Raw genomic sequence first — 16,012 nt, forward strand, 5'->3', positions numbered from 1 at the left:
GCCAGAGGGAAAAAATATTGATTCTTCCCAACTTATAGTAAGGGCAGGCCGACTGGCTCCAGGGAACTCAGGAGAAGGAACAGACAATAGGTTTAAGGAACAGTATTAGTTATTCATTTTAATGTATTCTTTACATTTTATTTATTTATTTATTTGAAGTATAGTAGATTTACAAAGTTGTTACTTTCAAGTTGTACAGCAAAGCGATTCAGATATATACATATGGACATATATGTATATAGATATAGATATATTATTTTTCAGATTCTTTTCTACTACAGTTTATTGCACGATGTTAAATATAGTTCCTTGTGCTACACTGTAGGACCTTATTCATTTCAGTGTATTCTAGTGATTATATGGTCATGTATATGTGGGACTTAAAATAGCCTCACTTGAGGCAAGAGAGCTTGTCTAACGCATCTTGGTCCAGCACCTAATCAAGCGCTCCAGAGGTTCTCAGCAAATACTGGAGGGATGAGGGCGGGAAAGGAGAGGGAGGAACTCGCCCTTCGGAGATACCCGTTTTTCCACGGCCGTTTCCAAGCCCCGGACCTCTGACCTCCCACCAGTAGGTGGCAAGATAGCCTCCTCGCGTGCCGTAAAAGGGCAGAGCTGGTAGGAGGGTCTAAGGTTCCTGCGCGCGCAGACGCGGGCCCTGTTTTCTCCGCTCGCCGGAAGAAGGCGGGCCTCTTTTCGTGCCTAGCGCAGCCATGGTAAGGCGGATTCTTTGCGAGCTCTTGAAGATCCATCAACCTCCATCCTCCCAGGGCTGGGGCTGCCCGGGACTCCGGGACTCTCGCGGGGGTGGTCGGGCCGAGGCGAAGGGAGAGGGACCTCGTCGGGTGGGCACAGGAGGGGTAGATGGTGAGAGCGAACACCAGCTTTCAGCTGTAGGGGGAAATTGGTACCGCTGGTGGGAAGGCCTCGGTATCTGGGCCGGCCACACCCGGCCACGCATCATGCGGGCCTGGGAGGAGCGGCTTGCTTCCCAGAATGGATCCCCGGGTGGGCCCGGAGGATAGACGTCTGGCCCGGGGCAGGAGAAGAGATTTTCTCCGTCGTGTCTTTGGCACGCTCTGACTTTATCTAATGTGATTGGTGAGATTCCGTATACGGCCTTAAAAAGGCTTCTTTTCGCACTTTAAGGTGAAAAATGATCTTAGCTACTTTAGAGTTTGAGGAAGCAGCTATTGGCACGTGGTTGTTCCAGTATGTCAACAGCTAACACTTGAAAGCCAGTATATTTCGAGAAGATTTCTGTTTGATAGAGAAGCACAAATTGAGTTCTGGTCCATTTCTGTTGCTGGCTGGCTATGTGCCTTGAAGTCCATCCCCTGGCTGTTTCACCAGCAGTGTCCTAGTGAAAACATCCTCTAGAAGCATACACACTTTTAAGCAGTAATATGTAAATAACTTAGTAGGAAACTGGTTGCAGTTTGCGGCACCTGTAGTATTTGCTGGGTACTGTGTGTGTTTTTATTGAAGAGGAAACGATGCTGTTCTTTCGAGAATAATTGGGTAAGTTGTTCTTGAAAACACCTGAAGCAATTTAACTATTAAAATCTGAAACTTTAGGCTCGGGGTCCCAAGAAGCACCTGAAACGCGTAGCAGCTCCAAAACATTGGATGCTGGATAAACTGACTGGTGTGTTTGTAAGTATCCTATTGTGACCATGTTTTTTTTTTTTTACGTTGTATGTTTGAGACATTTTGTACTGTTTATGTGTCCGATATCCCTGATTACTGGATGGGAAAATTCACTGCCTGCCAGAAGTCATTTTGGGGTCAGGGCAGTCTGAATCTCGGAACTTGAGAGGTACATTTTTTAAAATGATAAATTGATCATTTACAGGCCCCTCGTCCATCTACCGGCCCCCACAAGCTAAGGGAATGTCTCCCCCTAATCATTTTCCTAAGGAATAGACTTAAGTATGCCCTAACTGGAGATGAAGTAAAGAAGATTTGCATGCAGCGTTTCATTAAGATTGATGGCAAAGTCCGCACAGATATAACCTACCCTGCTGGTTTTATGGGTAAGTGGTTAGTGGTGGGCACTTGGTGGTAGCCCCTTTGATATATTTGTTTAAATCTCGCTCTCTAAAAAGGTGGTTGTATTAAATACTGGTGAACTTTTGTCAGAGTCGTTGTTGGTATCGAAATGGGAAGCCTATGGATTTTTTTTCCTTATGTGGTTGTTGCTCAGCATGGTCTACTGGGGTTCACTGTAGTAACCTGAGTTATTGTTTGATATCAGATGTTATCAGCATTGATAAGACTGGAGAGAATTTTCGTTTGATCTATGACACCAAGGGTCGCTTTGCTGTTCATCGTATTACACCTGAGGAGGCCAAGGTGAGTGATGCAACCAGGCTGGGCAGTTGTTTTAAAGTACTTGATTCTAAGTTACAGCCTGAATTAAGTACATGGGCTGATGCATTGTGATGAGGTAGGTAGATTAGGATTCCTTATAATCTTATACCTGGAAACATCTAGTCGGGTTAGCATCCTCAACAGATTGTTACCTTTTTTATCGCAGAAATGAACTTGTACTTTGTTTGAGGCAAGGAGAGTGAATTCTAGAAATGTTTGAGTATCTGAAGTGTGGATCCTTTAAAGGATAAGGGGCCAGAAAACCCAATGTCTAGTCCAGTCCAGTTGGCCTTTTGTCTAGCTTTATTCTGGGGAGGGGAAAGGTATTAATGGAAAGGGCCAGTGGCCTTCGGGGCACTAATTTGAGATAATGCAAAAGGTTACAGACATTGATTATTTAATCCAGTTTGTTGCGGTGGTTTTATGTATAAGTTCATGGCTTCTTCCATTATTGGCTCTAAATGAAGGTTAATTCAATTGAGTGATTCAGCTCCTAATTTCCTTAGCTGCCTGCATTGTTACCAGCAGGCTGGAGAGCCTGTCCAGTGGAATCAAGGTGATTTGATTCATTTAAAGAATCTTTTGGAGAGTGAAAAATCCAAAAGTAAAATGGTTTGTGAAGTAGTTGATTCAATGAACTGGTAATGCAATTGCAGTTTGTGAGACAAAACTCAATTGTGATGTAGAGGGAGCCAATAAGAGGCACTTGTTAGCTGGGTGAGTAGAAGGGAAGAATTCAAGCTGTCCCAGACTTAACCTGAGAAAGGGGCTGTAACTTGCATTTGAGGGGGGAGGAAATGGTGATTAGCCCACCTGGTAGTTCCCAGGTTGTGAGGCCTTCCAGTTCCTTGAACTTTTAGCCTTGGGGTTGATGCAGTGCTACAAAGAAAACACATAAGAAATAGGAAGATTAATCTAGAAGGCGGGGCAGTGTGCAAGATGAATTTATTGGGGAGTGGGAAGAAAAGTCAAAACACCATTATTCAGCTGTAGCTCTTTAGCTGCTGGTTACATCTTTAAGGTGGTGACAGAACTGTCATTGTACTCTGGAGCATAGTGCATGTAAGCTGGACTGATGTGGCTAAACCTTGTGTGTTTCTAGTATAAATTGTGCAAAGTAAGAAAGATATTTGTGGGGACAAAAGGAATCCCTCATCTGGTAACCCATGATGCTCGTACCATCCGTTACCCTGATCCCCTCATCAAGGTGAATGATACCATTCAGATTGACTTGGAGACTGGCAAGATTACTGATTTCATCAAATTTGACACTGGTAAGCAGCCTCTGCTACGTAGGCATTCTCTTTAGGCAGAATTTTCATAGGCAGGCATAAGAGCTGTACTTTGCTTTTACTGTTTAAAATTGATTGAATCTAGGACTTGCACAAGGCCTGGGTACAGGGTTTTATTTTTTGGGTTAGTGGTCTAATATACACCTAATTAGCAACCAAAGCTAGATGTCTTTTGTTGATATAGTAACAGATTGGGAACAAGGCAAGTCTTTTAAGAAATGTTCAGTGAATGTGTAAAAGTAAAGCCTTGTGTCATTGTTTCCTGGTGGCCATGAGGAAACTGAGATACAGCCTTTTGTAATTGACTCATCCTCCAAATCTGTTCACAATAGTAGCAGAAAATTAATTGTACCTTGAAAGATTAACAACTTTGAAACCTGTCTCTCTCATTGACTACCATTTCCTTCCTATATAGGTAACCTGTGCATGGTGACTGGGGGTGCTAACCTGGGAAGAATTGGTGTGATTACAAACCGGGAGAGACATCCAGGTTCTTTTGATGTAGTTCATGTGAAAGATGCAAACGGCAACAGCTTTGCCACTCGGCTCTCAAACATTTTCGTTATTGGCAAAGTAAGTCTGGGTTTCTCTAGTCCAGGGAAACCTGTAAAATGCTGGGATTGTAGCTCCTGGTTCCTGCTAAACCTGTTATAAAATAAAGCCTCCTCTGGGATAGGGCTCACAGCAGGGCTGAGGCAAACCTGTGCTTTTTCAGCATCACAGGATTGAGGGTAGGGATCAGATCACCTGGGTTGGTGAAAAGTGCCAGTAATGGGATGAATATACCTTATAGTCTGGCTCTTTAATTTGTACCTGTGGGATATTGTGGCCGGGGGTGCTAAGCTAATGCTTGGCCTAGGGCACAATTTCAATATATCTAAGACTAATTATGAAGGATATTGTAGTTTGCATTTACATACATGGGCAAAAAATTTTTAATGGACATTTCAGATAAATGACTGCCTGACTGTTGCTGAGTGCTTTCACAAACAGGCTTCTCTTCCTCTTGACAAACATAAACATAGCATGTGCCAGCCTGTTAATGGTGTGTAGCAGGTTTTGATTCTCCTTGTTTTCTCCTCCAGGGCAACAAACCATGGATCTCTCTTCCCCGTGGAAAGGGTATTCGCCTTACCATTGCTGAGGAGAGAGACAAGAGATTGGCAGCCAAACAGAGCAGTGGATAAAATGATTGCTATGTGATGTGATTGGAAAAGTCTTTGTAATTAAAGATAAATCCAAGTGATTAATAGCATCTCTGGTGTTTGCTGTGGTTTGGGTTTTTGGTTTGTTTGCTTCCTTTGAATTTTCAGGCAGGCTTGGCATTCTGGGATATGACATCTCCTATAGGCTAGACTTCAGTGATGGTAGGAGAACATATCAAACCTTGGCAAGGAGAAGCAAGTAAATTATTTTATACACAGTATCTTGTTTTGTTTTTTTTTTAATCCCCCTCTTTTCTCTGGTCTTTATTGCACTACTCCATATATAAGCCTGGCTCATCTGTTTTTCTCACTTCTGTGCCCAGCTTGCCAAATGGCAGGAAAAAAATGGCCAGTTTTGAATACAGGTCATCATAAAGGTATGGGCTCTTGTTGCCAAGCAATACACTTGCTTGGACTTTGTCCTTACATTTTCCAGCTACTATAGCATTCAGTCCTCAACTCCATTTCTCAGGACTGCAAAATCATGTTTTTACCAGTTTTGGGAGGCGCCTCTGTTGGTAAGGAGCCAGCAGTTAGACCTATTCCTGATTTCAAACTCTGGGCTTCTTACAAGTGTCAATTACCCTGGGTTGTGATATCAACCAGCATGTCTCTCTGCTAAGACCTAAAACCACCTTGGCTTCCCATAGCAGAGCTTTTCTCAATCTTTATGTGGGAGCAGGGTGGAGGAAGGGATGGCTGTCCTGTGTGTTGGATGTTGGGCAGCATCCCTGGCACCTAACCCGCTGGAACAGCCCTTTGTTCTTCCTGGTTATGATAATCAGAGACTGACTTGAGATAATGCCAGATCCCCCAGAGGATAAAAATGCCCATGTGTTAACCACTGCCCTGTATATATCACCATCACCTTCACATAACATCTAGCTACAGACCTCTCAAAACAACTAAATCGCCCTTTTCCCTTGTGGCAGGATTTGGAGTGAAAAACAGTTGTTTTATCTTCATCTGAGATAAAATGAACCTGTGTGAAATCACTGCAAGTTTAACTGGGCATGTCTACTGGTATCCCTGGTGCCCAGGCCTGTGGGTCCAGTGGACCAGGAAGCCTGCTGAGGAGCTTAGTTTGGGGCTGCATCCTTTTCCCCAGGCTGACTCCTGGGCTTGGAGTCAAGCCAAAGAACTGAACAAACAACATACTAGCAAAAACTGCCCAGGGGTCTCCCAGACCCAGATTTGGCCCCACAGGGCATCCCTGCCTTCTGTATTGCAAGTTCAGTTTAGTCGCTCAGTCGTGTCCGACTCTGCGATCCCATGAACCGCAGCACGCCAGGCCTCCCTGCCCATCACCAACTCCCGGAGTTCACTCGGACTCACGTTCATCGACTCAGTGATGCTATCCAGCCATGTCATCCTCTGTCGTCCCCTTCTCCTGCCCCACAATCCCTCCCAGCATCAAAGTCTTTTCCAATGAGTCAACTCTTCGCATGAGGTGGCCAAAGTACTGGAGTTTCAGCTTTAGCATCATTCCTTCCAAAGAAATCCCAGGGCTGATCTTCAGAATGGACTGGTTGGATCTCCTTGCAGTCCAAGGGACTCTCAAGAGTCTTCTCCAACACCAGTTCAAAAGCATCAGTTCTTCGGTGCTCAGCCTTCTTCACAGTCCAACTCACATCCATACATGGCTACTGGAAAAACCATAGCCTTGACTAGACGGACCTTAGTCGGCAAAGTAATGTCTCTGCTTTTGAATATGCTATCTAGATTGGTCATAACTTTTCTTCCAAGGAGTAAGCGTCTTTTAATTTCATGGCTGCAATCACCATCTGCAGTGATTTTGGAGCCCAAAACAATAAAGTCTGACACTGTTTCCACTGTTTCCCCATCTATTTCCCATGAAGTGATGGGACTGGATGCCATGATCTTCGTTTTCTGAATGTTGAAGTTTAAGCCAACTTTTTCACTCTCCTCTTTCACTTTCATCAAGAGGCTTTTTAGTTCCTCTTCACTTTCTGCCATAAGGGTGGTGTCATCTGCATATCTGAGGTGATTGATATTTCGGCAATCTTGATTCCAGGTTGTGCTTCATCCAGCCCAGTGTTTCTCATGATGTACTCTGCATATAAGTTAAATGAGCAGGGTGATAATATACAGCCTTGACGTACTCCTTTTCCTATTTGGAACCAGTCTGTTAGTCCATGTCCAGTTTTAACTCTTGCTTCCTGACCTGCATATAGGTTTCTCAAGAGGCAGGTCAGGTGATCTGGTATTCCCATCTCTTTCAGAATTTCCCACAGTTTATTGTAATCCACACAGTCAAAGGCTTTGGCATAGATATTTACAATTGTTATGTCTTCCTCTTGGATTGATCCCTTCCTTGATCATTAGTGCCAGTTCTAACTGTTGCTTCTTGACATGCATACAGATTTCTCAGGAGGCAGGTAGGGTGGTCTGGAATTTCCATAAATTTAACAATTTTCCACAGTTTGTTGTGATCCACACAGTCAAAGGCTTGGTGTAGTCAAAAGCAGAAGTAGAAGTTTTTCTGGAACTCTCTTGCTTTTTCTATGACCCAATGGATGTTGGCAATTTGATCTCTAGTTCCTCTGCCTTTTCTAAATTCAGCTTGAACATCTGGAAGTTCTCGGTTCATATACTGTTGAAGCCTGACTTGGAGAATTTTGAGCATTACTTTGCTAGTGTGTGAGATGAGTGCAATTGTGCATTCTTTGGCATTGCCTTTCTTTGGGATTGAAATGAAAACTGACTTTTTCCAGTCCTGTGGCCACTGCTGAGTTTTCCAAATTTGCTGGCATATTGAGTGCAGCACTTTCACAGCATCATCTTTTAGGATTTGAAGTAGCTCAACTGGAATTCCATCACCTCCACTAGCTTTGTTTGTAGCACTGCTTCCTAAGGCCCACTTGACTTTGCATTCCAGGATGTCTGGCTCTAGGTGAGTCATCACACCATTGTTGTTATCTGGGTCATGAAGATCTTTTTTGTAAAGTTCTTCTGTGTATTCTTGCCACCTCTTCTTAATATTTCCTGCTTCTGTTAGGTCCATACGATTTCTGTCCTTTATTGTGCCCATCTTTGCATGAAATGTTCCCGTGGTATCTCTAATTTTCTTGAAGAGATCTCTATGAGTCTTTCCCATTCTATTGTTTTCCTCTATTTCTTTGCATTGATCATGGAGGAAGGCTTTCTTATTGCTCCTTGCTATTCTTTGGAGCTTTGCATTCAGATGGGTATATCTTGATCACTGCCTCCATATTACCTTGGGTAACTATATACCCAAGAGGGATCCTATCTTTTCAATTCTGTTCAGTTCAGTTCAGTTCAGTCGCTCAGTTGTGTCTGACTCTGAGACCCATGGACTGCAACATGCCAGGTCTTCCTATCCAGCACCAACTCCTGGAGCTTGCTCAAACTCATGTCCATTGACTCAGTGATGCCATCCAACCATCTCATCCTCTGTCATCCCCTTCTCCTCCTGCCTTCAATCTTTCCTAGAATCAGGATCTTTTCCAATGAGTCAGTTCTTTGCATCAGGTGGCCAAAGTATTGGATCTTCAGCTTCAGCATTTGTCCTTCCAATGAATATCCAGGGTTTTCCTTTAGGATTGACTAGTTTGATCTTCTTGCAGTCCAAGGGACTCTCAAGTCTCCTCCAACACAACAGTCCAAAAGCATCAATTCTTCGGTGCTTAGCTTTCTTTTGGTCCAGTTCTCACTCTCTTTTCAGGGAGGACTTATCCATCCTAAATCAGGGGAATCCATTCATCTGCCCCACGTTGTTGAGCCTGGAAAATTCTCCAAATCCAAATATCAATTCTAAAGTCCAAAGAGAAAATGAAAAATGAAAAGATTTGAGTTGTTCAGGCAGGAGTTTGTGAGTCAAATTTTTTCTCTTTCACTTTGCCTTCTGAGGATGTGGTACTGTCTGGATAATAAATGAATAATTATCATAATAACAATAAAAACAAATGTTCCCTGGAGACAACAAATAGCTTTTAACAGCAACCACAACAGAAAAAAGAAACTTCTCAATGGCCAATAGATTTTCAGTTTATTCCAGAGATTTTTATAGGGATATGCTCTTGTATTTTTCTCAGCTTTTCTAGAAATGGTGAACATGTATAACTAGTGATGTGCTGGTAAATCTTTAACATCCATCTCTCTGGAAAAAAATATGTGTGTGTATAAACATAGGTTAATTGTAAATTTTACTGGTAAAAAGGGTGTATATCACAACTTGAAAATAAAAGTAGGCAAGACTCTTTACTGTGAATTCCATATAGTCAGTTGATGCTCACAAAATGTTTTCATTGATTTTTGCCAAACGCTTATATCCATATCAACCTATCATCTTGGTTGCAATTGACAAATGTAGTTCTGAAAAGAGTGTTGGTTGATATTTTTGTTTGTATTGACAAATAAGACAAAAGTGAAACAATCAAGGCCTATGTTAGGGCTTCACTCATTTGTCAATGATGGGAACAACTTATTTGCTGAATCAGGTAACAGTTTTCAAATGCTGAGTGTTTCCATAATTTTTTGTACAATTTACAATATAATAGCTACAAAACACAACACATTTCTAAGTTTTATCAACATTTTGACATTTTTTCCATCAGTTCCTTAACACTAGACAATCAGCAAAATAGTTAACCAAGTTCTGACTTGTAATGTTTACCAATTTCCATGGCTAATTTCAAGCTACCCCCATGATCAGGCAGCTGGGAAGAAGTATGAAGTAGCACGCCATTATATCACATTTCCACCACTCAGATACAACAGGTGCAAATAACTTCAAGATTATAGGTAATAGTAAAATGTAGTAAAATAATTAAAAATGAGTTTTAATATTTATTTATTACCTTTGTATTAAATATAATTCACTTAACTGTAAGTTTATATATTAACATTTAGAAATTTTTTAGTATTTATATATTTTAAAATTATAGTTGATTTACAATATTGTATTAGTTTCAAGTGTACAAAAGAGATTCAATGTTTTTATAGATTATACTCCATTTAAAGTTATTACAAAATAATGGCTATCTTTTCCTGCATTGTACAATATATTCTTGCTGCTAATTTATTTTATACATAGTTGTTTGTATCTCTTAATCCCACACCCCTACTTTCCTCTCTTTTACATTTTTATGTCACCCCTCCCTCTCTTTTATATTTTTAAAATAAAGGCTATTTTTAACAAGTGGCTCAGGAAATTCCTGAAAATTTGTCAGTTGGCTCTGGTGAGCTGGTATGAGCCCACTTCAGCACAGCGCAGTGGGCCATGCTGAGATCCAGCTGACTGCTCTGGTCCTGTTGAGTGTGCCTCCTCAAGACCTCTCACATATGCCCTCCTTCTCCATCATTTTGGCCACCTCTGCCATAGGCAACTTTCTATGCTCCCACCTGAGTTGTGTCACTTCCTCTTCAAAACTTCTTGTTTAAATGCACTGTCTGTAGAATCAAGTCCAAATGCCTGGACTACCCTTGCAAGTCTCCCCACCCCCACACTGCACAATATGATCCTAAGCTGTTTTTTCAATAGGGCACAACACACTAGCTCCCAACTTCCAGGTTTCTAATTCCCTACAACTTCACTCTTGGAGTCAGACCCACATAATCACCTGCCAGCCGGAGTCTCCTCTTGGACATTCCCTCAGCATGTCCCAAGTAGAACGCATCCTTTCCTCTCCCTCCCACCCCCACAGTGCTTCTATTCCTATAGTCCATGGTTTTCATTTAGGCCCTCAAATTTACCCTTTTCTTGTCTCTCTGAATATTATCTGGACACTTTTTTCTTCCAGGAACATTTTTTTTTCCCATTCCATTCTCCTGCATGCCCTCCCTTATCTGTTTTTTTCTGGTAGACTCTCATCCATCCTTCCAGTCTCAGATGAAATATTGCATCCTCCGGGAAACCTCTGGAAAGATTAGGGGCCCATGGCCCTCCATTTCCCTGTTCTTCTCATCATGGGATTTATTTAGCGCACTGTATCATAATTGTGTATTTAATTGTCTGTCCCTCCCAGGAGACTGAGCGGTCCTTAAGGCTAATCTTGCTCACCACTGTATCCCCAGTATCTAGCCCAGTAACTGGCATATTGTGAGTGCTGAATTAATGAATGAGAGGTATATTGTGCAGTTCCCCTACAAACCCTTGCCTCCATCTTTCCTTATTGTTCCACAAGAACACCTTGTAGTTTTTCATTTTCTAAATTAAAAAGCCACAGCTTTTGCCTGTGCTTAAGGGGACAAGGTCAGAAAATGTCACCTTCTCAAATTGGAACTAATACAATCGACACTGAATGGAAGAGATCAGCCATCTGCAAAATAATCCACTTTAAGAGTTGGTTTGAAAATGTGGTATCAATGCGACAAGGGTGCTTCTTGGATCTCTATGGTGACCAGCATGTTGCCACAGGCTGGGAATCTGCCAAATAAAAAGAAAGTGATAATGTCAATCAATTGTAACCTAATTCCTGTAGATAATGCTCTATGGGCAGGAGGGCCCTTGTCTACATGGGGTCTTGAAAAGAGTTGAGCCAAAGAGTGGCACATTTTCTGTGTTTGATTGTCATCAAGTGCTCATGCAGTCCTTTGCAGTTTACAAAGCACCTCCGGTGTGTTACCTCAGTGAATCTCCATGATGATCCCACTAAGTGGGTCTTATTTGTCGTTTTACAGATGACAAAAATAAAGTTCAGGGAGGTGAGTCAACTTGCCCTAAATCACTCCCTACCACTAACACCCACACCTTCACTAAACCTGGAGGAGTAAGAAGTTTATGAACCCAAGGACAGAAATACCTCCAGAGCAGGGACAGAAAGTTCTTCCCATGACCAGATAGTCAACCCACCCAGTTGGGTTCAGTCTGATTTTGTGCTCAGTTAACCACTTTTGGCTTTGAAGAAGTTTGGCTTACAGCCTTGGACCCCTTGAAAGGAGAGTGGGGAGGGGTGCTGGGGAGGACTGCTGCCAGGCCAGTCTTTTGTTCATTCAGCAAACATTTACTGGACAACTACTATGAGCACAACAGTAAGAGCTTGCGCTAGAGTGGTGAATGAGACAGAGCTCCACCCCAAACTGAGGGCCTAATTCTGGGAGTCTGACAAGTAAATGTTTACAAACATGGTGTGACAGAGGCTTTGAGAAGGGAAGCACGGAGTGCTCTGGGAACCCATAGAAGAGCCATCTACGGTGGTCTGGGGAGGGTCTGGGAAAGCTTCCCAGGGGAACTGATGCCTGAGTTGATACCAGAAGGGACTTGGCAATAAAGAAAGGGGCTGGTGCTCGCTTCGGCAGCACATATACTAAAATTGGAACGATACAGAGAAGATTAGCATGGCCCCTGCGCAAGGATGACACGCAAATTCGTGAAGCGTTCCATATTTTTCTGACGCACGGGGATGACCCAGAGAGATGTTGTGGGGAGGGGGGTGGGAGGGGGGTTCATGTTTGGGAACGCATGTACACCTGTGGTGGATTCATGTCAATCTATGCCAAAACCAATACAGAATTGTAAAGTAAAAATTAAAAATAAATAAATTAATTTAAAAAAAAATAAAAAAATAAAAAAAAAAAGAAAGGGGCTGGAGGAATCAGAGGATGAGGAGAAAAGAACTTTCCAATGTTAGATAATCAACAAGGATCTACTGTGTAGCACAGGGAACTAATCTCAATATTATGTAATAATGTATAAGGCAAAAGATTCTGAAAAATATATTATATATATATGTATAACTGAATCACTGTGCTGTATATCTAAAACTTAATCAACTATAGTTAAATAATTTTTATTTTTTTAATTTTAATTTATATTTTTATTTAAACACCAAAAACAATAAATCTTTTTTTTTAAAAAAAAAGAACTTTCCAAGGAGAGAGTGAAAAGGCTGTGGGGGGGGGGGGGCAAAAGTTTGTGGCAATGAAAAGAAGGGAAAAGATGTGGGGCAGGGGCTTGTGAGAGGTGAAGCTGGATAAATAATCATAAAATCCAAAATAATATAATAATAATTTCATAATAATAATGTCTAATATAATATAAGAAGATCCATGATGTTACTAATTGTAATTATTCATCATTAGTTGATTCAATCAATAATAGTTCATATGACTGACACTGCTAACTTTATAATCATAAGATCTCACTTGCATTGAATGAATAAAGCACATCTTGGCAGGGCATGAAACTCATGGCATTCCAGGCATTATCTTCTGTCACTATCACAATAAGCCTACCAGGTAGGTGTTACTATTGTCCTACCTTACAAATGAGAAAACTGCAGGTTAGAGAAGTTAAGAAGTGTACTGAAAGTCACATTTGCTATTAAGTAGCTGGTCTGACATCAAGATTGAGGTTTAGTATCAACCCCAGAAGGGATAAATTAGGAGTCTGGGATTAACATTACACAGTACTACATATAAACAACAAGGACCTACTATATAGCACAGAGAACTATAGTCAATATTTTCTAATAATGTATAAGGGAAAAGAATCTGAAAATATATATATATATCATTGTGCTGTACACCTGGAACTAACACAACATTGTAAATCAACTATACTTCAATTAAAAACATATATATAGACTCCAGAACCCTTCCTGGAAAATGGTTTGCCTAATAGCACAGTGCCTCAACAGATGTGTATAAGAATTTGGACTTAAGCTTAAGAGAAAGTCATAGAAGAGTTTTGGGCAGAGGAGAGACACTCAAATTTTGTTTTCAAAAGCTCATTCTGGCTGCAGGGTGGAGGATGAATTGGAAGGAAGAGAATAGAGGCAGAGTGGGCGGGGGAAGGCTTTGCTTTCTACTTCCTCTCTCAGATGGTGGTGGCTTGGACTAGGAAGGTGGCGACTGGGATGGAGAGAAGGCAGCGGATTCATGAGGTACATAAGAGGTAGTATTGACAGGCCCTGGTGCCTGTGAGAGTGAGGGCAAGGAAAACTTGGAGAATGCCTCCTGGGTTTCTGGCTTAAGCAAATGAATAAATGGAGGAACCATTCCTCAAGAAGAGGAGCACGGTGGCAACTCCTGAGCCCACGTACCACAGCTACTGATGCCTGCAAGCTCTAGGGCCTGAGAGCGACAACTAATGAGCCCCTGTGCTGCAACTACTGAAGCCCATATGCCTAAAGCCTGTGCTCCAAAATAAGAGAAACCAATGCAATGAGAAGCCCATCGACCGCAACAAAAGAGTAGCCCTCTTTCTCCACAACCAGAGAAAGCCCGTGTGCAGCAATGAAGACCCAGTACAGCAAAAAAAAAAAACAAAAACAAAAACAAACAGGTGTCCTATATGAATTTCCAGTCTGCAGAACTATAAACCTGTGAGACACACAGACATCTTCCTAAGGCAGTCTCTTAAGAAAGAAGACTTGTTTTGAGTTTTCACAGCAGCTACCAAGAAAATCAAACTTGTATGGGGCACTTTTAAGTGTATGACCGACAAAGGATGCCCATTCCTATGTAATGTTTGATTTTGCTTCCCTTGTGGCTCAACTGGGAAAGAATCCGCCTGCAATGCGGAAGACCTGGGTTTGATCCCTGGGTTGGAAAGATCCCCTGGAGAAAGGAAAGGCTACCCACTCCAGTATTCTGCCTGGAGAATTCCATGGAGTGTATAGTCCATGGGGGTGCAAAGAGTTGGACACGACTGAGTGACTTTCATTTTCACTTAAAAAAAATATACAAGGAATTCCTTGGTTGCCTAGTGGTTAGGATTCTGGGCATTCACTGACAGGGCCAGGTTCAATATCTAGTCAGGAAACTGAGATTCTGCAAACACACGGTGCAGCCAAACAACAACAACAAAATACAATCAACTAAACAAAAAAATACAGAGTTATATGGACATGAATTATTACTATGTAGAAATTATATATGCCTGTGTCAGGCTTAGGAAAAATGAAAATATCTGTTAATAATAAGAGATATACTTATTGTTTGAAAAATATTTTCAATAAAAATGGAAAAACAGTAAAAAAAAAAGAGGAGAATCATGGGAGGAGAAAGGTTCTAGGGATGAAGACACCTGTAGAGTTCACACTGTAGGGCAAGTGCCAGGTCCTTGGAGGAAAGGCTCAAAAGGCAGCTAGAGAGATGGTTCTAGAGCTCAGGGAAGAGGTGTGGATCAGGAAGAAGAAGGGGACTCCAGCCATAGAGGGATGAGGTCTCCCATGTGTACACAGAGAGCAAGGCAAGGGTGAATGTACCTGACCCGTTTGAGGGAGGGCCCAGGGAGGAGGGTCTGCAGGGAGCAGCCAAGAGTAAGCTTGCTCCTCTGGAAGGAGATAGCTGGCAAGCCTGAGGTACATTTGAGACTTCGACTTCTTGACCTGAAAGCACCTTTGGAAAGTATTTAGTTCAAACCTGCCTCTTAATTATAGATGCCTCCCCAAAGAGGGACACTGGGCAGCCCAAATGCCAATTTCAGCACTCATGTATTTTGTAGTGAGCATGGGCTGGGGGACTGGGTCTCCAGCCATGGAGAGGGCTACTGAGAGCCTTTCTCACTCCCTCGACCCATCCCAGCCCTCCTTGGCATATAAAGCTCTCACCTGTGTGACAAGGGTTTGATCCAACTGTTTAAAGAGACAGTATAGCATATTAGTCTAGCACATGGCCTTTGTTTAAAGAAATAGCTTGGTCTCTTTTTAAAAATTTAGTTTCATTGTTTTTTATAAATCTGTGTTGAAGTGTAGTTGATTTACAGTGTTGTGTTACTTTCTGGTGTACAGCAGAGTGATTCAGTTATATATATATATATATATTTTTTTTTTCATATTCTTTTCCATGATGGTTTATCATATGATATTGAGTCGAGTTCCCCGTGCTACACAGTAGGACCTTGTTGTTAAACATATGGTCTTTACAGCGAGACAGTCTCTTTTCAAAACCTCCACCAACATTCACTAGCTGTGCAATGTTGGGCTAGTAAATTCAGCCCCTGCCCCAATTCTCAGCTTTCCCATCCATAAAGGGGGATAATAATTGTACCAACATCATTTGTTGTGAGGATAAAATGAACTAGAACATTCTGTGGCAGGTACCACACTCTATTGAGTGTTAGCTGATCCTGGCCAACAAGAATGTATCTGATCCATTACAGTTTCCTTTTTTTTTTTTTTTTTTGATGTGGACCATTTTAAAGTCTTTATTGAA

At 41.8% G+C, this 16,012-nt stretch overlaps 1 protein-coding gene and 1 non-coding gene across 2 annotated transcripts; both read left to right on the forward strand.

Moving 5' to 3' along the window:
- Nucleotides 1–612: 612 nt before the first annotated feature.
- Nucleotides 613–5,091, forward strand: RPS4X (ribosomal protein S4 X-linked). The gene is made up of 7 exons (XM_040265696.1): nucleotides 613–716; nucleotides 1,579–1,656; nucleotides 1,856–2,036; nucleotides 2,258–2,355; nucleotides 3,476–3,647; nucleotides 4,081–4,238; nucleotides 4,751–5,091. The coding sequence occupies exons 1-7, from the start codon at nucleotides 714–716 to the stop codon at nucleotides 4,850–4,852; spliced, it is 792 nt and encodes a 263-aa protein (XP_040121630.1). The 5' UTR covers nucleotides 613–713; the 3' UTR covers nucleotides 4,853–5,091.
- Nucleotides 5,092–12,135: 7,044 nt separating this feature from the next.
- Nucleotides 12,136–12,242, forward strand: LOC120882724. The gene has a single exon (XR_005725577.1). It is a non-coding gene; the product is annotated as a U6 spliceosomal RNA (small nuclear RNA).
- Nucleotides 12,243–16,012: the final 3,770 nt, after the last annotated feature.

This window comes from Oryx dammah, unplaced genomic scaffold, assembly GCF_014754425.2.
Source record: "Oryx dammah isolate SB20612 unplaced genomic scaffold, SCBI_Odam_1.1 HiC_scaffold_23, whole genome shotgun sequence".
NCBI lineage: Eukaryota > Metazoa > Chordata > Mammalia > Artiodactyla > Bovidae > Oryx > Oryx dammah.